This window comes from Ranitomeya variabilis, chromosome 4, assembly GCF_051348905.1.
Source record: "Ranitomeya variabilis isolate aRanVar5 chromosome 4, aRanVar5.hap1, whole genome shotgun sequence".
In the NCBI taxonomy this organism is placed as follows: Eukaryota; Metazoa; Chordata; class Amphibia; order Anura; family Dendrobatidae; genus Ranitomeya; species Ranitomeya variabilis.
The window spans coordinates 406,283,597-406,308,408 of record NC_135235.1 but is presented as its reverse complement, the minus strand read 5'-3'; the positions used below and the strand labels follow the sequence as shown (position 1 = coordinate 406,308,408).

At 45.1% G+C, this 24,812-nt stretch overlaps 1 protein-coding gene across 5 annotated transcripts in view; it reads left to right on the top strand.

The window, feature by feature from the left end:
• The first annotated feature begins 264 nt into the window (after positions 1–264).
• The window catches only part of LOC143764962 (centromere protein Q-like), a 64,037-nt gene continuing 39,489 nt past the window's right edge, over positions 265–24,812 (top strand). For 4 of the 5 annotated variants that reach the window (XR_013213307.1, XM_077251117.1, XM_077251114.1 and 1 more), the window contains exons 1-4: positions 285–443; positions 7,152–7,217; positions 24,212–24,266; positions 24,374–24,485. Coding sequence is in view for 4 of the 5 variants with exons in the window: in XM_077251117.1 (XP_077107232.1) it covers positions 300–443; positions 7,152–7,217; positions 24,212–24,266; positions 24,374–24,485 (377 nt within the window). In the remaining variant the exon portion in view is untranslated. Of the gene's footprint in view, positions 444–7,151; positions 7,218–24,211; positions 24,267–24,373; positions 24,486–24,812 lie in introns of all 5 variants that reach the window. The other variant, XM_077251115.1, reaches the window with a different exon arrangement.

Here is a 24,812-nt window from a genome sequence, read left to right as displayed (position 1 = left end):
CTGAAATTGGAAGTTGCCCCTAATCCGGGCACTACACAACATGGCGCTTAGAGCGGAGGTGACAGTGTGCGGGTCAAAGCAACCATAACAGAACGTCCTTTCCAGCACATAACGCTCACTGTGGGCTAAACACCATGCACAGACACGGTGCCGCCGGTCTGAACCTGAGAACGAATGAAAAAGATAAACGTTCCCTACGGGAGCAGAGCGAGCACTGAGTAGCTGACGAGAGAACAGTCAGCACAGGCGCAGAGCGCTCACAGCACTGCCACTGACACCGCGTGACCAAGCGGAGTCACATGACTCTTCCCGCCAGAAGCAAGGCGGAAAGGGAGCAGCGCTGGTCGTGTGTGCGGTGTAGGGGCAGCAGCACGCCACCTACTGTCCACGGGACACCGCTGAGGAAGGGGGCGTGGCCATACGGACGTAAGGCGAAGTGTCGTGTAAGTAAAGTCTCCTCTGAACAACCATAAAACATTGTGAGAACTCCCTTCAGCTATTTGGGGCTGGGCTTTTATCTGTTTATTTGCATATTTGTGTATTTACTCTTATTACGAGGTGCCATTTGACAGTTATTATGTGGGGGAGTGGGTGTCTGATACTGTATACAGGGAAATGCAGGCTGAGTAGTTTGTGGGGCACTAAGGTGCTGCTGAGTAGTGTATGGGGCACTAAGGTGCTGCTGAGTAGTGTATGGGGCACTAAGGTGCTGCTGAGTAGTTTATGGGGCACTAAGGTGCTGCGGAGTAGTTTATGGGGCACTAAGGTGCTGCTGAGTAGTTTATGGGGCACCTTACTGCTTGTCAGTACTTCCAGTTACGCTCGCTGACACTATGAAAAGGGCTTCTGAATGTCTCCCCATCCCCGCCTTGGGGTACAGTCCCACGTTCAGGAATTGTTGCTGGTTTGATGCTGCGTCAAACCCACAGCGGCCAGATATTACATTACTAGATGGTGGCCCGATTCTAACTGTTAAATATGCTTATTTTCGCACATTTATTTAAAGGGACACTGTCAACCCCTCCAGCCGTTATAAACTAAAAAAGCCATCTTGTACAGCAGTAAAGCTGCATTCTACCAAGGTGGCTCTTTTAGTTTTTGTTGCTGTTATTCCCCAAATAAAGGTATTTATAATACTGCCCAAATACCTTTCTTTAGACCTGGAGGCGGGTCTGAACTCCCCCCTCTTTGAAGCGCCCAACTGCCGTCAGTCATATCTTCTGGGGCGCTGCCGCCTCAGCGCTGTTTTCCTCGGAAATCCGGCACCTGCGCTGTGCTCTTCTGCCTTGGGCAGGCGCATTGAGCATTGGCCGTCTGACCTCACCTGCTGGGTTGCAGACTGCGCCTATGCGGGCAGTGCGGCCACCCATCTACTGAATCCCCGCCCCGCAGTGTGTTATGCATTATGCAGAGTGCGGGGCTGGGATTACCAAGGTGGGCGGCCGCACAGGCGCAGTCTGCAAGACTGCATCGGAGGTCAGACGGCCAGAGCTCACTGCGCCTGCACCAGACAGTACAACACAGCGCAGGCGCCGGATTTCATGCGAAAACAGCACGGAGGGGGCGGTGCCCGGCGCCCCTGAAGATTTGAGTGACGGCAGTGTGGCGTTTCAAGCAGGGGGGTGAGAACCTGCCTCCCTGGCGAAAGACAGGTATTTTGGAGAAGTTATAAAATGCTTTATTTTGGGAATACATGTACCAAAAACTAAAAGATCGACCTTGTTAGAATGCAGCATTACTGCTGCACAAGGTGGCTCTTTTAGTTTATAACGGCTGGAGGGGGTGACAGTGTCCCTTTAATCAGGACTTTACCAGGTGCGTTATTAAAGAAAAATGTCATGATATTCTCATAAAAAGGAAGTGGTTTATTGAATTGTCCACAGAAAAACCACATTGCAGCAAAACATAAAATTGATGAAATAGTTACGAACAGATTGTCCATGTGTAGATATCAGCACTTCATACTCATCTTTCCCAAAGTTCTAAATGGTAAAAGCCGTCTGTGTGAAATCTGAAGGTCATCATGGCTACCGCTACCAGCTGTTCCTTCCTTGTCTGATGTCCATGGAGAATGATGGTGAAGGCAGGAGGTGACAGCCGCCACGTGACAAAAGCCCCCACACCCTCCTAAGAGACGTTTATATATGTGTCCTACAGACCACGTGTTCCCCTTTATATGGTGTTGACTTATACTCACACAGAAATAGCTTTTTGTAATGTCAGCAAGAAGCAATGTGCTCAGTACAGAATTGAGAATAAGAATAATTCAATTAATATTTAACACTAACGCATCGGGCATTCTAGAATATGTATGTATGTATGTACGTCGCGCTGTGAGTGGGGGTTAAATTCCGCGCCAATATCGCTGATTGGTCGCGCCCGGCTGGCCGATCAGCAAAGCGTGGTTCAAATGTGGTGCCAATTCGTGGCTGGACTGCGCCTGTCGCTGATTGGTCGCGGCCGGCCGGGCACAACCAATGACCGAAGCGGTGTTTAAATACCGCGCCAATATCGCTGATTGGCCACGGCCGGCCGGGCACAACCAATCAACGAAGCGTGGTTTAAATCCTGCATCAATTCGCGGCTGGACTGCGTCTGTCGCTGATTGGTCGGGGGTTCGGGGTGCAGGATATAGCACAGCCACGTAGTATATAGCACAGCCACGTAGTATTTAGCACAGCCACGTAGTATATAGCACAGCCCATGCAGTAAATTACACTGCCCACGTAGTATACAGCAGTGTGGGCACCTTATCTCTGTTAAAAAAAAAATAATTAAAATAAAAAATAGTTATATACTTACCCTCCGGCGTCCACCGAAGTTGTCCCGATGCGTGCAAGGCGGCCGCCAGCTTCCGTTCCCAGAGATGCATTGTAAAATTACCCAGATAACTTAGCGGTCTCGCGAGACCACTATGTCATCTGGGTAATTTCGCAATGTATCTCTGGGAATGGAAGCTGGCGGCAGCCTCGCCGGTTGCGCTCATCGGTGGACGGCGGAAGGTGAGAATAGCACCATTTTTTATTTTTTTAAATTATTTTTAACATATCTTTTTACTACTGATGCTGCATAGGCAGCATCAATAGTAAAAAGTTCGTCACACAGTGTTAATAGCAGTAGTAACAGACTGCTTTATGCCGCAGTGTAACGCAGTCAGTTTAACGGACTGCTAAAACGCTATGTGGGTGGTGGGCGCTGACTGGGGGGGGGGGGGGGGGGGAGTATGGAGGGGGCACTGACTGCAGGGGAGTAGGGAGCGGCCATTTCACGGCCGGACTGTGCCCGTTGCTGATAATCAGCAGCTTGGGATTTCTGTGACACAGACAGACAGACGGAAGTGCCCCTTAGACAATTAGGGTAAGTCTCCACGTTCAGGATTGCATCAGGATTTGGTCAGGATTTTCCATCAGTTTTTGTAAGCCAAAACCAGGAGTGGAACAATCAGAGGAAAAGTATAATAGAAACATATGCACCACTTCTGTATTCATCACCCACTCCTGGTTTTGGCTTACAAAAACTGATGGAAAATCCTGACCAAATCCTGATGCAATCCTGAACGTGGAGACTTACCCATATATATATATATATATATATATATATATATATATATATATATATATATATATATATATATATATATATATATATATATATATATATATATATATATATATATTGCACCCAATTGGGATTTGTGTGCCACTTACTGAATTACAGAAAAAAAACAAGATTATACATCGATGAAAAATGAGGTATGTATAAAATTTCACATTTATTTACAAACTTCAAAATCCGGGATTTTCAACAAACCACAGATAATCCAATAAACCAACACGTTTCGCCTTAATCATGGCATGTTGTAAAAGAATAAAGCAGTCTTAAATATCTAATAATACAAATCATATGTGCAACTATTGAGAAATCACAATATATCTCTGAATGCCATGCACGTGTTTCTGCAAAACATAAAATCAATTAAAAACACGTTAAAGAAACATGCAGTGTATAGTGTAGAATAAGATCTTGTATGACATTCATTCCTGTAAGGATTCTACACCTGCTGCCGCTAATAAGTTAGAGCAGGTCGCGACTCGGAGAAGTAATCATCAGCTGATGCCTGCGCTCTAAATAAATAATAATAAAACAAACTGGGTTTCTCTGTACTTTTGATAACCAGCCAGTCAAAACTGACATATGCTGGCTCCAACCCTCAATTGTCAGTATTAGCAAAACTGGTTATCAAGAATAGAAGGGTCCCACACAGATTTTTGTTTAAATTATTTATATAAATAAAACTGGCATAGGGTCCCCCCCATTTTTGACAGCCAACCAAGCTAAAACAGACAGTTGGGGGCTGATTTTCTCAGGCTGGTAAGGAGCCATGGATATTGCCTCCCCCCAGTCTGAAAATAGCAGCCCGGACTAGCCCAGAAAAGGTGCATCTATTTGACAGACTCTTTCCACTTGCCCTGTGGCTGCAAGTAAGGTTCATATTTGTGAAGTTGATGTCACCTTTGTATTGTCCGGTGCCCTTAAACCCACGGCTTAGTAATTGAGAAGCGCCTATAAGATACTCATGCATTACTAATCCTATAGTTATACTATAATTAAACACACAGTATAAAGTCCTTTATTTGAAATAAAAAAGCCACACTTTTACTTTTTTATTTAAAAATAGTAAACAGAGTTATACTCCCCTAACGCCCAATTCCACTGAAGCCTTGGTCTCCTGTATAAAATAAAAAAAAAAAAAAAAACAACCATATTCCTCACCTGTCCGTCGTTGTGTACCACGCCGTAATCCATGTCTGGAGATCAAACAGTTTTCAACCTGAATGATACCAAGATGCGACCGTCCAGGCTGAGAACCACTATGGAATGAGCTGCTGCAAGCACAGCGTCAGTGACTTGCGGTGACGTCATCGATGTTACTGCAGGCCACTGAAGTTGCATTCGCTGCTAGGCCCTTGAACTTCGTTGACCTCAGTGAGACCCCCACTAGCACAGAGAGAAAAAGTGTCACAGTTCACCGGGTGAAAACGCTCCACCGTGAGACTTTTTCTCACTGCTAGCAGGGATTTCACTGAGTTCACCATAGTTCAGGAGCTCGTCTGTGAACACAGTCTCAGTAACCTGGATGATGTCACCGCTAGTTACTGAGGCTGCAGCACATTCTTCAGTGGTGTTCAGCTTGGACGGTTGCATCTTGCTACCGCCAAGGTTGAAAACTGTTTTATCTCCAGACATGGATTACAGCTTGGGACTGTTAGGTGTCGAGTTCCCGCCTCTGCACAGGGGGAATCTCGAACCATCTCCGCTGCGGTCTCCCATTTTTCTCCAGTCGCAGTGGAGCCTGCTCAGCGGAGACATCGGTCCCAGCGTCTGACCCAGGCTGATGCTGGGCGACTGGTTACTACTGTTCTTCCAGGCTCTGCCTTTGTAGCCAGCGCTGATCAGCAGCGAGCAGATCTTTCTGGGACTAAGTCCTGCTTTTCCCATACTGGGCATGCCCACCGGACGACCTCCCATTGGAGGTCGGGGGTCACATGCGCAGGTCCTGAAGCGGTTCCTGTTGGACCACTATGAAGGTCCTTGAGTGCTAAAACTATAAAAGGTTCGCATGGTCGCACGGCCATGCGCCAGTATCAAACCAATGTTAAAGAGTCAGCGCCAGTGTGGTCATGCTTGTATGTGGTCAGGATTTGGCTGAAATAAGCCCCTAGAATACCGGCACCTCCGGTGAGGAGTTGTTTGTCTGCTATTCTAACTGCATGACCACAGTTTTGCTTTGTTTGGTAGCTGTGTTCCCCTGTGAGCTTAACAGGGCACAGCATCTTGTTATTCTAGCGAATCTGTGAAGTAACAGAGTTTGCTAATACCGCCATATAGTACCGCCTATTACTAGCAGCAGGTTCCTCTCCTGCTGCACGGTGGACCCCGGGTTGCGAACGCACCAACTGTCTTATATATATATATATATATATATATATATATATATATATATATATATATATATATATATATAATATATATATATATATATAATATATATAGTCGGTGCATTCCGCCAACCCTAACAGGGACAGAATGACGGACAGGTAAAGGGATATGTTTTTTTTTATTTATTTATTTTTTTTACAGGTGATCATGGCCTCAATTGAATGGCATTAGGCAACTATAAATGTATTTCAAATAAAGGACTTTACTCTGGTTGTGTGTTTATTTACTATACAACTATAGGATCAGTAAAAGAGAGGCGTCTTATAGACTTGGCTCTCTGACCGGTGGTATTAATAGTCACGGTTTCTCATGTGTTCCCTTGGGAAATTTAATTGCCCACCCCTGGTCTAACAAGATTGTGTGTCAGTGCAGAACTGACAGTTATAAAGAATTGCAATGCTCGTTCATTGCAATACTTCATAAAAGCTGTGGTAGATCGGCTACCTCGGCTGCACACAGAGGTAGACACAGGTACACTGTCTCTTTAAATCTTCTGTTGGTTTATTATACATGTGGCATAAACCAACACAAAGTGAAAATAAACACGGCCCTTTGGGTCATTTCCATATCAACCTCTAATAGGTTGGCTCCATGTGATGTTTCCTGTCTCAAACCAGGTGCAACCAGACCTGGTGAACTGACTCTCCTGTTTACTGACTGAAGTAGGTGCTTCTTACAAGCGCGGTGCGCCACCACTAGGGTTGTTATCCTAGCTAGGATCTGGCTCACAGTTTTGGCCTAATTAGTTCATTTTATGGTGTAAGTTATAATAAACTTGTCAGAGGTGCTTGGTCACATCACAGCTTTTCCCGCTTTCCAAAATGTTCTCGGCATTGTCAAGGACTGGAGAGAAAATGCCAAAAATCGCAATTTTGAGTTGTCCAAAAATGTCACATTTCAAATAGTTCTACGAACTATGACTGGAGATTTGGGGCCTATATGTGGAATCCATGAAGGACTCTGCCTCTGTTTTTAGGTATGAACAAGTAACATGTTTTGGAACAAACCCTTTTTATGCAAAACCTTAGACAAATTGATTATTGTTGGATTTATTATTTACATGTACAGAAAGCTGATTGGGTTGGGAAAAATGTTCATGATAGAATCCTTTAATCAAGTATCCCTCAAAGTGATTTCCGTCTATATTCCAGGTAACCCAACTGACCAAGATGGCCCCGAAACGAGAAAGGACTGTGAAGTTGAGCAGTGATACACGAGTAAGCCTTTCTCTGTTGCTTTGAAGCGCTAACATATTGTACATAAAGGTCTGCAATAAGTGAGTGCAGTGTGAGATATCTGGGCTCAGAAATGCCCCTCTAAGGCTACTTTCACACTAGCGTCATGCACTGCACGTCGCTATGCGTCATTTTGTAGAAAAAAGGCATCCTGCAAAAGTGCTTGCAGGATGTGTTTTTTCTCCATTGACTTGCATTAGCGACGCATTGCCACACGTCGTAACTGTCATGCGACGGTTGCGTCGGACCGTCGCCACCAAAAAAAGTTGCTTGTAACGTTTTTTGGTGCGTCGTGCCCGTCTTTTCCGACCGCGCATGCGCGGCCGGAACTCCGCGCCCGCCTCCCCGCACCTCACAATCCCCCCGTTGTGCGGCGCTTCCACATTATGCGTCGGTGCTTCGCAACGTCGCATTGCGACGTGCAGTGCACGACGCTAACGTGAAAGTAGCCTAAATTTAACATTCAGGCAGGACTGTGAGAGATTGTGACAAATGATGTGTGCAGTGTAATGTAAAGCCTGCTTAGGTGCCCAAATAAAAGCGGCTTTAATAAATTATTGTTCTTTTGCTGATACAGCTGTAATTTTTCACACTAAACTACAAGTTAATAAGCTATGCTTTCCTGGTGATATGGCTTATAACTAGGCAACCGTAGAGAGGGACCTCTGGGACACTTTAAAGGGGTTGTCTCAAGTTATTATTATTATTATTTATTGTTATAGCGCCATTTATTCCATGGCGCTTTACATGTAAGGAGGGGTATACATAATAAAAACAAGTACAATAATCTTAAACAATACAAGTCATAACTGGTACAGGAGGAGAGAGGACCCTGCCCGTGAAGGCTCACAATCTACAAGGGATGGTTGAGAACACAGTAGGTGAGGATAGAGCTGGTCATGCAGCGGTTTGGTTGATCGGTGGTTACTGCAGGTTGTAGGCTTGTCGGAAGAGGTGGGTCTTCAGGCTCTTTTTGAAGGTTTCGATGGTAGGCGAGAGTCTGATGTGTTGTGGTAGAGGGTTCCAGAGTAGGGGTGATACGCGAGAGAAATCTTGTATACGATTGTGGGAAGAGGAGATAAGAGGGGAGTAGAAAAGGAGATCTTGTGCGGATCAGAGGTTGCGTGTAGGAAAGTACCGGGAGACGAGGTCACAGATGTAAGGAGGAGACAGGTTGTGGATGGCTTTGTACGTCATGGTTAGGGTTTTGTACTGGAGCCTTTGGGCAATGGGGAGCCAGTGAAGGGATTGACAGAGGGGAGAGGCCGGGGAATAGTGGGGGAACAGGTGGATTAGTTGGGCAGCAGAGTTTAGAATAGATTGGAGGGGTGCGAGAGTGTTAGAGGGGAGGCCACAGAGCAGGAGGTTGCAGTAGTCAAGGCTAGAGATTATGAGGGCATGGACTAGAGGGCATGGACTAGGGTTTTTGCAGATTCTTGGTTGAGGAATGTACGGCCAAGTCTGTGATGCCAAGGGATGAGAGGGTCTGTAATAATAGGGAATGGTCCACTGTGTCAAAGGCAGCCGACAGGTCGAGGAGGAGGAGGACAGAGTAATGTCGCTTGCTCTTGGCGGTTAAGAGGTCATTGGTGACCTTAGTTAGGGCAGTTTCAGTGGAATGGTGTGACTGGAAGCCAGATTGTAACCTGTCAAAGAGGGAGCAAGAAGAGAGATGGGAGGACAGTTCAAGGTAGACGTGTTGTTCCAGTAGTTTGGAGGCATAGGGGAGAAGTGATATAAGTTCATAAATGGGTAAAATTGCAAACTGCTTGTGAAATCAAGCAATTTACCCCTTATTAAAAATTGTTTCTGTTCCCAAAAATTAAGCAATTTTAATGTACATCTCATTGCCTAAGTTACTGTCTATCCTCCAATGCCAGTGTGACTGGTTACCTAATCAAGGAGCGTATTGCACAAGCAGGCTCTATGCTTTACAGCAATGAAGCTGTGCAAATTTAGATCTGTTCTGCTTCAGCCGTCCTGTGCTTCTCCCATGCTGCAGAGACAAAATTTACAGAGCAAAGAGCACAGTTTGAACCACCGACGCAACCATTCCACTGGTCCAAACTGTGATTCTTCAGGAGAATACAAACCTGTCAGCGGTGTGCTGATGATGATTTATCTTGGCAGTCTTCCTAAGCTGTCTATATGGGTATGCAGGTCATAGGAAGCTGAATACAGTGATACCTTGATATCTGTAATCCGATGTCTTATTTCAGAGAAACCTATTTTTTTTCTTAGGCTGGGTTCACATTACGTTTACAGCAGCCCGTTCAACACAGACGGTAACGGGCTGCTGTAAACGTAAGTGCCAGTATGGCAGCACGCTAGCGCAGATAGAGCATCTGCTACCTCTATCTGCGCTAGCAGTGACGGACCCGGAAACGCTGCAGCCCGCGTCTCACAGTCCGAAATTCAATGATGGCATATCCCTAGCGCACGCCCATTGTGGGCGTGCGCTAGTGATGCATCCGACATAGGAATTAATGACTGCCGTTAAGGACTACGTTACACCGCGTTTATGCCGCGGTGTAACGTAGTCCGTCTAACGGACGCCCATAACGTACTGTGATCCCAGCCTTATGTAAATGAGCCGTTATTATCTATGGGCTGGACGCTAATCTGCATGAGACTCTTATCTCCAGAGCTTTATTTGCATAAGGGGAGGTATTACCAGTGTGAGACAAGTAAACAACACAGAGCAGGAGAACTGAACTTTGTCTTCTTACAAATAGATGTGCTGATGCTCTCAAAGCTCTGCTGTTTAACCCCTTCATGACCCAGCCTATTTTGACCTTAATGACCTGGCCGTTTTTTGCAATTCTGACCAGTGTCCCTTTGAGGTAATAACTCAGGAACGCTTCAATGGATCCTAGCGGTTCTGAGATTGTTTTTTCGCGACATATTGGGCTTCATGTTAGTGGTAAATTTAGGTCGATAATTTTTGCGTTTATTTGTGAAAAAAATTGAAATTTGGCGAAAATTTTGAAAATTTCACAATTTTCAAATTTTGAATTTTTATTCTGTTAAACGAGAGATACCCAAAATACCCAAAAGTGACACCATTCTTAAAACTGCACCCCTCATGGTGCTCAAAACCACATTCAAAAAGTTTATTAACCCTTTAGGTGCTTCACAGCAGCACAAGCAACATGGAAGGAAAAAAATGAACATTTAACTTTTTAGTCACGAAAAAGATCTTTTAGCAACAATTTTTTTATTTTCCAGGACGTCCCTACTGACAGCACATTGGAGGATGTCCTCCTCCTCCTTCCAGGGACAGGAAACACACGAGAGTTTAAATATCCGGCTCCACCCTCTAATCCTCAGTGTTTTTCCTGTCCCTGCATGGAGGGACACACGTAGAGAAGCAGCAGCTTACCGAGCTCAGGGGGATCGAGCGGTCCTCCAATCCTTCCCCCTGTCAAGCGGCTCAGGGTCGAAACTCCCCGGAGGGGAGTCCCTCTACCCCAGAGGCCCGGAGCGGACGATGCTCCGGGAGTGAACCGCTCCCCCCGTTGGGGGGCTCTCGGTTCAGGACGCGGCGGCGATCCAGGCAGCCTCCATCCGGCAGAGCGCGCGGTCAGGAGACGCTACAGCCTGTCGGCACTTCCGGGTTCTGGGGAGCCGCGTCACTTCCGGTCTCAGGAGCCGGCGAAACGTCACTTCCGGTGGCGTTCTATGAACGGGGAACAGACGCTCCAGACTGGAGAAACGCTGTCAGAGCGGTCGCTCTGTGTTAGCGTCCAGCACCTGCATCAGGAGTAGTATCGTCTGCATCTGGAACCGGCTATGGAGGACAGAAACGATGAGGAAGGGGTAAGCCTGCCCTGGGCAGTATACCCTTTGTACTATCTAAGCTCCTCGCTCCCTCTAGCCTATTATTCCCTATCTTATACCGTTTAGGATAAGGGAAACCCCGCTGCTCCCCCTGCCACGACCAAAAAATCTGGGAAGGCCACAATGAAGAGCATCAGATGTCCTGTATGCCATATTAAACTCCCAGACTCCCATGGCAAGACGCTCTGTGCCACCTGTACGTCTAAAGTGATGAACGACGAGCAGTCATCAATGTTCTCCGAGATGAGATCCCTTATACGGGAAGAGGTGCAGGCTTCTATATCCAGCCTCTCGCATTCTCGGCCTGCCAGTCCCATAACCGGTCGCAAGCGCGCCAGGAAGGAGGAGGTCCAGGGGGAGCCAGAATATTCTTCTGATGAAGGTTCCGAGCTTAGGGATTCACTATCAGAAGAGGAAGGTGAAATTCCCGTGGAAAACCAGGACAGAGCCAGGAAGTATCTCTTCCAGTCCGAGGAGACAGACGAACTTGTCCAGGCTGTTAGGAATACGATGCAGATCGAAGAGACTGCTAAACCACAGTCCAGGCAGGACCTGATGTTCGGAGGACTCGTGGCACGAAACCTGACTGTGTTTCCCATTAGTGATCATATCAAAGCTATGATTATAGAAGAATGGAAGGAGGCCGAGCGCCGATTAGTGCTTTCTCGCGACTTCAAAAGTCGCCTGCCGTTCGATCCGGAGGAAGTCAAGCTATGGGAAGAGATCCCAAAAATTGACGTTCCCGTAGCAAAGGTCACTAAAAAGACTGCTATACCCTTCGAAGACTCCTCCAGTCTTCGTGACCCTATGGATAGGAAGGCCGACATCCTCCTTAAAAGGGCCTGGGAATCCTCTGCAGCTTTGATTAGAACGAACATAGCAGCCACTTCGGTGGCCAGGTCTATGTACTTATGGATGGGGAAGTTAGAAGAGCAGTTATCCAATAAGACACCCAGAGCTGATATCCTGCACTCCTTTCCTATAATGAAGTCCGCAATGGCCTTCTTATCCGATATGACGGCTGAATCTGTCAGATTTTCAGCCCGTAATAGCTCACTATCTAACGCAGCTAGGAGGGCGGTCTGGCTTAGGTCATGGTCTGGTGACAATGCTTCCAAATCCAAACTCTGCTCTATTCCATTTTCTGGACAAAGGGTGTTCGGACCGGCTTTGGACTCTATCCTCGAGTCAGCGTCCGATAAAAAGAAAGGTTTTCCGGAGGACAAACCTAAACGTCCACAGCCCTTTCGGAGAGGTTTCTTCTCCAGGAAGCAGTTCGATCCTAAAAATCAGGGTCGGTCCAGCAGGGGATCCTACAGAGGCTCCCGTGGACAGAATAATAAGAACAGGGCATCCTTCTTTAGCCCATCCTATAAAAATAAATCCCTATGACGCCACTCACATTGGGGGGAGGCTCCGTATGTTCGCAGGAAATTGGGCCCTGATTACTCAGAATCAGTGGATTCTCAGTACTGTTTACGAAGGTTACAACATAGAACTATATTCACCTCCCCCAGAAAGATACATTACACCTACGGCAGTCAAACCAGATTCGGCTATACTAAAGGACTTACAGGACATGCTCAGGACAGAAGTAATAATTCCTGTCCCTCAGTCAGAGTTGGGGAAAGGTCACTACTCTTCCCTGTTCACGGTCACGCGGCCATCAGGCGACACCCGCACAATAATAAATCTAAAGCCTTTGAATGCATGGGTGAGATACAGAAGGTTCCGCATGGAATCCATTCGGTCAGCAATCCCGCCTATAAACCAAAACGCGGTCATGTGCACTATCGACTATCCGTCAGGTGGGCGCAGTCTCACACAAGACATCTACAGAACCAGATCTTATCAGCTTGGGATCGCCGCCAGTCTTCCCTAGAAGCTCCACTGAGATTGAACAATCTAACGAGAAGATCTCTTGTCTGGTGGACACGTTCAGAGAACTTAGAGGTGGGAGTCCTATGGGTCACCCACCCTTACGTAGTTATCACTACGGACGCCAGCGCCTGGGGCTGGGGAGCTCATCTGCAGGGCAGAATCTTGCAAGGCAAGTGGCCAGAAAGCATAAAAAGCAGATCATCCAACTTCAGAGAGCTCTACGCTGTATGGCAAGCAGTAAAGCACAATCAGTCCATACTCTCAAACCAGCACGTAAGAATATTCTCCGACAACGTAACAACAGTTTCATTCCTGAACCATCAAGGAGGTACCAATTATCAACCACTGCAGAATCTAGCAGAGATGATCTTCAGGTGGGCAGAGGACAACGTGCTATCCATTACAGCTATCCATCTAGAAGGATCCCAAAACGTGATTGCAGATTACCTAAGCAGACGAAATCTGTGCCCAACAGAGTGGGAACTGGAACAAAGCATCTTCCAGAGATTATGTCGCCGATGGGGAACCCCCAACATCGACCTATTCGCAAACAGGAGGAACGCCAAAACCCCAAGGTTCTTCTCCCTGAACCCCTCGGATCTACCAGAAGGGGTAGATGCCCTGAGTCAGCAGTGGAACCAACCACTGTCATATGCATTCCCACCCCTGGCACTAATTCCAGCCGTACTTCGGAAGATCAAGGAAGATCGGGCTATGGTCATCTTAATCGTACCGTTTTGGCCGAGACGAAGCTGGTTTCCGGTGCTAAGGTCGTTAGCAGCCGACAACCCAGTCGAATTACCCATCAAGGGGAGAGTCATCCATCAAGGTCCAGTGTATCACCCAGACCCAAGCAGACTCCGTCTTTCAGCCTGGATCCTGAAAGGGACATCCTGAAGTCAAAAGGATTGTCAGACCAAGTCATCTCTACCATCCAGGGTAGTAGAAAACCCGTTACCTCAGCCATCTACCAGAAGATCTGGAAGCGTTTTTGTTTAGAAGGTGGCAGGTCCAATGTGGTATCAGGTTCCCTGGACATCCCTGGTATCTTGGACTTCTTGCAAAAAGGATTTAACCTGGGCCTCCGACCCAGCACATTGAAAGTCCAGGTGTCTGCGCTAAGCTCATTTCTGGACTACCCTTTGGCATCTCACCCATGGATAATAAGGTTTATTCGGGCCACTCAGAGAATGCGCCCCACCATTAGGCAACTATCACCATCCTGGGACCTTAAAGGGAACCTATCACCCCGTTTTTTTCGGTATGAGATAAAAATACTGTTAAATATGGCCTGAGCTGTGCATTACAATAGTGTAGTTTGTGGACCCCGATTCCCCACCTATGCTGCCGAAATACGTTACCAAAGTAGTCATTTTCGCCTGTCAATCAGGCTGGTCAGGTCGGATGGGCGTGGCTTCTTCCCCCAGATATTGCGTAGTTTTCCGTTGGTGGCGTAGTGGTGTGCGCATGTCCAAGGTCCCCAATCCTGCACGGGGGGGTGAAAATAGCAGCGATGTCCGTTATTCCATTGGTGGTCGGTGGGCGCGGCCATCTTCCTTTGGCCGCGCGTGCGCAGAAGCGGCGCTCTGCTGGCCGCGGCTTCAGGAAAATGGCCGCGGGATGCCGCGCGTGCGCAGATGGAGATCGCGGCGGCCATTTTCCTGAAGCCGCGGCCAGCAGAGCGCCGCTTCTGCGCACGCGCGGCCAAAGGAAGATGGCCGCGCCCACCGACCACCAATGGAATAACGGACATCGCTGCTATTTTCACCCCCCCCCCGTGCAGGATTGGGGACGTTGGACATGCGCACACCACTACGCCACCAACGGAAAACTACGCAATATCTGGGGGAAGAAGCCACGCCCATCCGACCTGACCAGCCTGATTGACAGGCGAAAATGACTACTTTGGTAACGTATTTCGGCAGCGTAGGTGGGGAATCGGGGTCCACAAACTACACTATTGTAATGCACAGCTCAGGCCATATTTAACAGTATTTTTATCTCATACCGAAAAAAACGGGGTGATAGGTTCCCTTTAACTTGGTTCTTAGGGCACTATGTAAAGGAGTTTATTCTTCCGGGGATAGTATGCCTATTTCTACTCTCACTCGTAAAACCGCTTTCTTAGTGGCGATTACTACAGCCAAGAGGGTGGGAGAGATTCAGGCTCTATGTATCAGAGATCCTTATCTGCAGATCAGGGATGACAGTCTAATTCTGAGATTAGATCCAGCCTTTATCCCAAAAGTAGCCTCCAGTAAAAATAGGAATCAGGAAGTAATTCTCCCTTCATTTTGTAATAACCCTGCTAACGAGAAAGAGAGGGCTCTCCACTCACTAGACGTTAGGCAAGGGGTTCTAGATTACCTAAGTGCTACAGATTCATGGCGTACTGATCCAAACCTCTTTGTTCTGTTTGGGGGCAAAAATAAGGGGAAGAAGGCTTCTAAGGCCTCAATTTCTCGTTGGATCACCGAAGTGATCACAGACGCCTATCAGTCTGAAGGTATGCCCCTCCTATAGGCTTAAAAGCCCACTCTACCCGTGGGGTCTCCGCCTCCTGGGCGGAGCGTGCAAGGGCTTCTGTAGAGCAGATCTGTAACGCCGCAACATGGTCCAGGGCTGACACATTTTGTAAACACTATAAACTTGATGTTACATCCGGTCAGCACACGGCTTTTGGGAGGAAAGTCCTCCAAGCAGTAATCCCACCCTGAGGAGGTCCTTTGGTACTCTCCAATGTGCTGTCAGCAGGGACGTCCTGGAAAATCGGTATTAGTCTTACCGGTAATTATGTTTCCAGGAGTCCATACTGACAGCACCGGTAGTTCCCCCCCATACATGTAATATTCTCAGATATATTCGGATTTTGCCTATATACTGTTTGTATTATAATTCTGTCATTAAAGATATTTTATTTGCATGATTCCATGATTGGTTCTTGCTACAACACTGAGGATTAGAGGGTGGAGCCGGATATTTAAACTCTCGTGTGTTTCCTGTCCCTGGAAGGAGGAGGAGGACATCCTCCAATGTGCTGTCAGTATGGACTCCTGGAAACATAATTACCGGTAAGACTAATACCGATTTTCCCAAGGGTAAAAAGAGAAACTGGACCCAAAAAGTTATTGTAAAATTTGTCCTGAGTACGCCGATAACCCCATATGGGGGGGGGAACCACTGTTTGGGCACACGACAGGGCTCGGAAGGGAAGGAGCGCCATTTGACTTTTTCAATGAAAAATTGGCTCCAATCTTTAGCGGACACCATGTCGTGTTTGGAGAGCCCCTGTGTGCCTAAACATTGGAGCTCCCCCACAAGTGACCCCATTTTGGAAACTAGACCCCCTAAGGAGCTTATCTAGATGCATAGTGAGCACTTTGAACCCCCAGGTGCTTCACAAATTGATCCGTAAAAATGAAAAACTACTTTTTTTCACAAAACAATTCTTTTAGCCTCAATTTTTTTCATTTTCACATGGGTAACAGGATAAAATGGATCCTAAAATGCAGGGCTGTGGAGGCGGAGTTAGTTTTGGTTGGAGTCGGTAGAAATGTACTGACTCCGACTCCAGCTTTAAAAAAAAATGTGTTAATATTTCATAATTGAACTTTCATATGAATTTTATAAATGTTACTCAAATATATATGTTCTATCAAACTATGAACAACAGTGATAAGCAGTTCTGCTGGAGATAGAGACATTTCTTACTTCTTGTGTGTCACTGTTCTCCACTGCCCTTATCTAATCTTATACTTGGTTAACCTCATGCTGCCCCAACCCCCCTACTTACAATGTATGTTACAAATTCTTAGTAGTAAAGCTCCTCCTCTAGACTAGATGTTTACTAGGTGTGCGTCTTCCAAGCATCTCACAGCTGCTACTCAGAAGAGGAAGACTGTAAGAAGTATTATCCTTTCAACAAACTTTGCATCAGTTAACTGTGAGTACATGAGGAATAACAGTATTACTGACCACTATATCAGTTGTATGACCTGGCAATAATTTTGTACAATTGTTTTTAGGAAAAACAATTGTCAGGCTAAGTTCACACGTTGCAGAATTTCCGCGGCAATTCTACGCCTCCTGCCGCGGGTATATCGCATGCAGAATTAGCATGCATATACCCGCAGAAAACTAGCGTTTTGCAAGCATAATTAGCTTGCAGAATGCTAGAGTTTTCCAAGCGATCTGTAGCATCGCTTGGAAAACTGACTGACAGGTTGGTCACACTTGTCAAACATAGTGTTTGACAAGTGTGACCAACTTTTTACTATAGATGCTGCCTATGCCGCATCTATAGTAAAAGATAGAATGTTTAAAAAAAATAAAAAACATGGTTATACTCACCTGCAGACCTCAGCGGCGTCCGTTCCTATAGCTGTTGTGCGGTGAAGGGCCTGTGATGACGTCACGGTTGTGATTGGTCACGTGACCGGTCACATGCGGTCTCGCGACCAATCACAAGACCGTGACGTCATCGCAGGTCCTTCACCAGCAGCTATAGGAACCGAAGCGGCAGCGTGCAGCGGAGAGGCCAGAAGACTGCGGGGGACATCGAAGGTGAGTATATCGCTATTTTTAATTTTTATTCTTTTATTTTTGACCAATTATATGGTGCCCAGTCCGTGGAGGAGAGTCTCCTCTCCTCCACCCTGGGTACCAACCGCATATAATCTGCTTGCTTCCCGCATGGTGTGCACAGCCCCGTGCGGGAAGTAAGCAGATCAATGCACTCCTATGGCTGCAGAATCGCCGCGATTCCGCAATTTTAATGAACATGCTGCGTTTTTTTCTGGAATGCGATTCCACTCAGGAAAAAAAATGCAGCATGTGCACAAAAAATGCGGAATGCATTCTGTTACATAGGATGCTTAATGGTAGCATTTTTTTCGCGGTTTTATAGCGTTTTTATAGCGAAAAACCGGCAAAAAAACACGAAAAATATGCTACGTGTGCACACAGCCTCATTTGGATTGTGAATGCAGAATTAAAAACCTGAGAATGTCAAAGAAGCGTCACATTAAATCAGCTGTATTTGAACATTTCACCATCACTCAAGATAGAAAACATTATGTCTGTCAGTGTATGACAAATGATCCAGATGAAAAATATGCTGTGAAGCCAAGATCAGTGCATATTCAGGCAAAGAAAAAAATGCTCCTACCAGAGCTTCTAATCTAAAGAGACATTTACAGCGCTTTCATCCAGAAGTACTGAAAGCAGTGGATGGGAAAGACTGCATCCAAACCAATGAACCAGTGCCCAGCTCTTCCAGGCAAACAAAGGAGAAGAGAACTTTGCAGCCATCAGTTGCAAGATATTTTGTCAGTGACAAAGTTACTGTGACAATGACAGTAGATACCTTTAAAAAACAGATCATAGAGCTTGTTGTAAAGAGTAGTGTGCCTATTTCATTATTTCACGACCAGCTTTTATGTGTCTGAATGGGGAAATGGCCCGCAAGCTTGGTGTTTCTCTGGAGAGAGTATTAGAAAATTGGTAATCGAAGAAGCTTTTAAACAAAAGGAAGAACTTAAGAAAACTCTCAAGGGACGCTTTCTGTTTCTTAAAATGGATGCCTGCACACGTCACAGAGTGAACTATTTTGCCATCAATGTCCGATTTGTTTGTGACAAAAATGAAATAGTTACCAAGACATTGGCAGTAAAAGACATCAAAGCTCATCACACCAGTGAGTTTCTCCAGGTCTTGGTGGAAAAGGTTCTGCAAGACTATGAACTTAAAAAAGAGCAAGTTCTTTCTGTCGTAACTGACAATGCTTCAAATATAAGTACTATTAAGCTAATGAATGAGAGTAATGATGGTGACCAGCAGCTAGAAGAACATTCTGGGTCCACAGACACAGAAATGTTTGAAATAGAGGAACACAGTATTGTAAGTGAGGAGCAAACTGAAGTTGCTTCAGATGAACAGCAACATTATAGTTTAGAGGATCTTGTTGAAACTGTGTCAATACGTTCTTTCATTCATCACATGCGCTGTGTTGTGCATACGCTACAGCTGGCTATAAGAGACAGTCTGCAAGAAGGACATGCTGCTGCACTGATTGGCAAGGTGAGAAAATTGGCTACTGTTGCCAGAACCCCTAAAGTTGATTCAATTTGTCATGTTGGACGCTATTCACACCAGGGCGTCCGACAGACAGCGGTAATTCCACATTCGTCCACTATACGCTCAGTGGCGCCGGCTAGACTTTATCCAGGTTTTCCGGGGTTAATCTAGCTGGTAATCGGGTTGGAGGCTGGGTCATGCCCATGGCCTTTAAATAGTCATTCTGGACTTTGGGCGTCGCCGATTATAGCTTGTGTCTTGTGCCTGGTGATCTCGGTCTGGAGTGGTGGTGTAGGAGAAGTAATATCGTATCTCGTGGTGTATTATCCTTTGTCATATTTCTCCTTCCTATATTTGTATTTATTTTGCCCTGTACACATTATAGTGTTTTCCTGTGTGTCTGTGGCGTGGTGCGTTTTTAGTTTTCCCTGTCTGTGCTTTCTGTAGGGGTTGGTGTGTGGTCTTATCACTGGGTGGCGGGTGGAGGTTTCAGCATAGGACTGAAACAGGAGTCAGGGTCAGGCCTGGCGGCCCAGACAAGCACACCATCAGTGTAAATTCTGGGAGAGGGACAGACAGGGTTTTCCCTAGTCTTAGGGATATCGCAGGGGCCCGGGTAATCAGCTGTAGTCTACCCAGTACCCGCGTGACACAATTTTGAAGAGACGTGCTGGAAAAGGGGCAATTATTGATCAAGCCACACGATGGGGCAGTACATACTTAATGATTCAGCGCTTGGTTGAACTGAAAACCTTTCTTGTAGACATGGCTAACCCTCAACTGACGCTAAATGGAAGTCAGTGGAATCAGGTGACTGAGCTGGAAAAATTGCTAGAGCACCCATTTACAGTGACTAAAAAATTACAAGCAGAGGACTTAATTCCAGGTATTTTCTTAAAGGAGTGGAAGAACCTGATGTTTTGCCTGTCCCAAAGAGGAGGGTTAATTGTAAGTGGCATTGCTACATCAATGAAACGGAGAGAGGAGCTACTATTACAAAATAACATTCTTTTGGCAGCTGTTTTAACAAAAAACACTCCAAAACATCACTAGTATTTTGTTGCACCACCTCTGGCTTTTATAACAGCTTGCAGTCTCTGAGGCATGGACTTAATGAGTGTCAAACAGTATTCTTCATCAATCTGGCTCCAACTTTCTCTGATTGCTATTGCAGATCAGCTTTGCAGGTTGGAGCCTTGTCATGGACCATTTTCTTCAACTTCCACCAAAGATTTTCAATTGGATTGAGATCCGGACTATTTGCAGGCCCTGACATTGACCTTATGTGTCTTTTTTTCCAGGAATGTATTCACAGTTTTTGCTCCATGGCAGGATGCGTTATCATCTTGAAAAATGATTTCATCATCCCCAAACATCCTTTCAATTGATGGGATAAGAAAAGTGTCCAAAATATCAATATAAACTTGTGCATTTATTGAAGATGTAATGACAGCCATCTCCCCAGTGCCTTTACCTGATATGCAGCCCCATATCATCAATGACTGTGGAAATTTGCATGTTCTCTTCAGGCAGTCATCTTTATAAATCTCATTGGAACGGCACCAACAGAAGTTCCAGCATCATCACCTTGCCCAATGCAGATTCGCGATTCATCACTGAATATGACTGTCATCCACAGACCACGACTGCTTTTTGTTAGCCCATTGTAACATTTTTTTCTGCTTAGGTGTTAATGATGGCTTTCGTTTAGCTTTTCTGTATGTAAATCTTATTTCCTTTAGGCGGTTTCATACAGTTCGGTCACAGATGTTTACTCCAGCTTCCACCCATTCGTTCCTCATTTGTTATGTTGTGCATTTCCTGTTTTGGAGACCTATTTATTTAAGTTTCCGGTCTTGACGCTTTGATGTCTTCCTTGGTCTACCAGTATGTTTGCCTTTAACAACCTTCCCATGTTGTTTGTATTTGGTCCAGATTTTAGGCACAGCTGACTGTGAACAACCAACATCTTTTGCAACATTGCGTGATGATTTAGCCTCTTTTAAAAGTTTGATAATCCTCTCCTTTGTTTCAATTGACATATCTTGTGTTGGAGCCATGATTCATGTCAGTCCATTTGGTGCAACAGCTCTCCAAGGTCTGATCACTCCTTTTTAGATGCAGACTAACGAGCAGATCTAATTTGATGCAGGTGTTAGTTTTGGGAATGAAAATTTACAGGGTGATTCCATAATTTTTTCCCTCATAATTGAGTGACTCCATAATTTTTACCCTATGCTTGGTTAAAAAAAGTAACCATTACTGACTACCACATTTTTTGTTCTTGATTTCTTTTAGTGTTTCTTAAAGCCAGAAAGTTGCCATTTGAAATGACTTTAGTTTTGTGCCATGTCCGTGATCTGCTTTTTTTTTTTCTACAAAGTTAAACAGCTGATTAAACATCCTCCAAGGCCGGTGGTTACATAATTTTTGCCAGGGGTTGTATAACAATGATGTTCCGGACGCAGTTGCCACAGCGACTGCTGTCTCATACCACAGTGAGCCTACTAGTGTATTTTTCTTCTCTTCTGATATCTGTAACCTTGCTGATGAAAGTATGGATGGTAGACAGAAACGTCATTGTTATTTTACGTTGCACAATTTTGGATTGCAAAAAATAAACTTTTTTGGCTTCTTAATCTGTATACCAACTAGTGGTGAGTCTCATACTATTCTCTTGTACACATATTCTCATGCAGATTTATGTCTGGCCTGTAGAACTTAACAGCTCATTTACGTATAAGAAATATATGAATTTCTCTGGAATAAGACATCAGATTACAGATACTTTCATATCATTTTGTCAACTCCCTAAGACCTACATGCCCATATACGGTAGATGGTTTAGGCGAGTTGATCTTACTGACAGATTCTCTTTAAAGAGAACAAGAACGAGCACGACACAAAATTTTCCCTTATACATTACACTTATGCAATTTTTGACGTATGAGATTTCACTCAGAAATAGTATATAATTAAATATCCAAAGAAAACTGAAGGTAGAAAGTCTTACAGACAACCAGCAACTGTATACATGAGGTGACATTTATGTAAGGCTGGTTTCACACTTGCGTTTTTTGCCGCTGCGTTTTAGCGCTAAAAAACGCATGCGTTTTTTTTCTATACTTAGCATGCGTTTTGACGCGTTTTCGGCATCATTTTTTGATGCGTGCGTTTAGTTGCAGAAATGCAACCTGTAGTAATTTCTAGCGGCGTTTTTTTGCCGCAAAAAAACCCGCATGCGTTTATTCGCGGCAAAAAAATGTATTGCTGTCTATGTAAATGCATGCGTTTTTAAGCACATGCGTTTGCATGCATTTTTAAACGCATGCGTTTCTATAGAAAAACACAAGAAAACACACAAAAAAAAGCAAGAAAACCCTAACCCTTGGGTTCCTAGGTATCCTAACCCTAAGGTTAGGATCCCTAGTAACCCTAGGGATCATTCTTAACCCTAACCCTAGGGATCCTAACACTAACCCTTAGGGTTAGGATCCTAACCCTTAGGGTTAGGATCCCTAGGGTAACAGTTAGGGTTAGTAACCCTAGGAATCCTAACCCTAACCCTAGGGATCCTAACCCTAACCGTTAGGGTTAGGATCCTAACCCTTAGGGTTAGGATCCCTAGGGTAACGGTTAGGGTTAGTAACCCTAGGAATCCTAACCCTAACCCTAGGGATCCTAACCCTAACCCTTAGGGTTAGGGTTAGGATCCTAACCCTTAGGGTTAGGGTTTGGGTTAGGGTTAGGATCCCAAGGGTTAGGGTTAGGATCCCAAGGGTTATGGGTAGGGGTAGGGGTAGGGTTAGGGTTTGGATCCCTAGGGTTATGGTTAGGGGTAGGGTTAGGGTTTGGATCCCTTTATCACCTTGATGGTGGGGGGTGGCTTATCAGCGACCTGGTGACCAGGACATTCTTCTAATAAAAAGCTACCCCTAACCCTAACCCTAGGGATCCTAACCCTAACCCTAGCTAATTCTATTAATAGTGGGTTTTCTAGTTGATTTTGATGATTGGCAGCTGTCACACACTTCTCAGCATGCGTTTCAAAAACGCAAACGCAGGAAAAAACGCATGTAAACGCGTCAAAACGCCGCTTTTTTTTTCTGCATGCAAAAACGCATGCGCCTAAAAAACGCAGCGTTTGCATGCGTTTACATGCGTTTTTTCACCACCTGTGTTTTTTTTTAAAATGCTGCAGATCAAAACGCAAGTGTGAAACCAGCCTTAGCCATCCATTTTCTGTTGGTTTAGTCTATCAGTCTGATAGTGCTCTGATGCGAGCTGGAAAAACGCTTCTGCTTTACAATATTTTTTACAATGTTAAAATCTTACTAAACATGTATTAAAGGGACTCTGTCACCTGAATTTGGAGGGAACAATTTTCAGCCATAGGGGCGGGGTTTTCGGGTGTTTGATTCACCCTTTCCTTCTGGCTGCAATATTGGATTGAAGTTCATTCTCTGTCCTCTGTAATACATGCCTGCACAAGGCAATCTTGCCTTACGCAGGCGTGTACTATGGAGGACAGAGAATGAACTTCAATCCAATATTGCAGCCAGCATGCAGCCAGCGGGTAAGGAAAGGGTGAATCAAACACCCGAAAACCCCACCCCTATGGCTGAAAATTGTTCCCTCCCAATTCATGTGACAGAGTCCCTTTAATCCCTCCAGTTTTGTATGTTTCAGAAATCAATGACTGCAGCATGGGGCTTTGTGTGTAAGATTATCAGGACAAAGTAATTAATTTAAAGGTAACCTGATGGAGGATACATGCTACCCCATCTACCATCAGCAGGTATCAGACACTGGCTGCATGATTGCAATCATGTTTTATTGAAATGTGATGTTTAAAGTAAAACATACCTTTTCGGCTAGTCACCCATGCAGCTTTTAAAGTATTTTTCTCTGAAACACTGCATTGTTTTTGAGTGAAACAGGCACTGGCTGTATGATTTCAGCCAAGTATGATACATTCTGTCTATTCATCTGGCAGTATGTATCTGCCATCTAGTTCACTTTAAGAGGACAATTGCTTTCAGCTGGTATCCTTGCACACAGTGCCCCCCTGCTGCCGGTGTTGATTCTGTCACTGGGCTGTAGCTTGCTATACTGGACTGATTAATAGGTGATAGTATTTCATTAAGTCAGTGAAATCAGAACTTATTTTTTGTCCACAGGTCAAAAATCGTAAGATGCAAGGCTCAGGAGAACAAACATCTGGGAAAAGACAAAGTAAATGACAAAGCACGTCATTATTTCTGGCACATCAACTTAGGTTGTATGTATTCACTGGTGTTAAGATTAGGTTTCACGATGATATATATGTGATCTGCCTACAGGTAGTAATTCAACTAATGACAAGGATGTGTGGCTGTTAAAAAGGCAAAATGCAGTTCCCCTTCACACTGCCGTTTTACAGCATATTGAGGCTTGTTTGACCGTTGCAGAGATGTAAGTTATATTAATTTATAAATATTCTATACTGTGCACTTTGCCATATGTTCTAATGATGGTTGCAGGTCTGACAATAATTTGATTGATCCAATTACACCATATTTTCCAGACAATATGATTCACCAGAACATAAGACACATCTAAGTTTTAGAGGAGGAAAATAGGGAAAAGAAAATTTAAAGCAAGAAAAAATGTGGTAAAATAATTCATAACATGTCTGCTGTCACTTTTATGGCAGATATCTGTTGCTGGAGGGCCACATCAGTTGTCGTGCCCATGGGAATTGCAGCTTCAGTGACCGGCGGTAACCTTTATGACATCTCC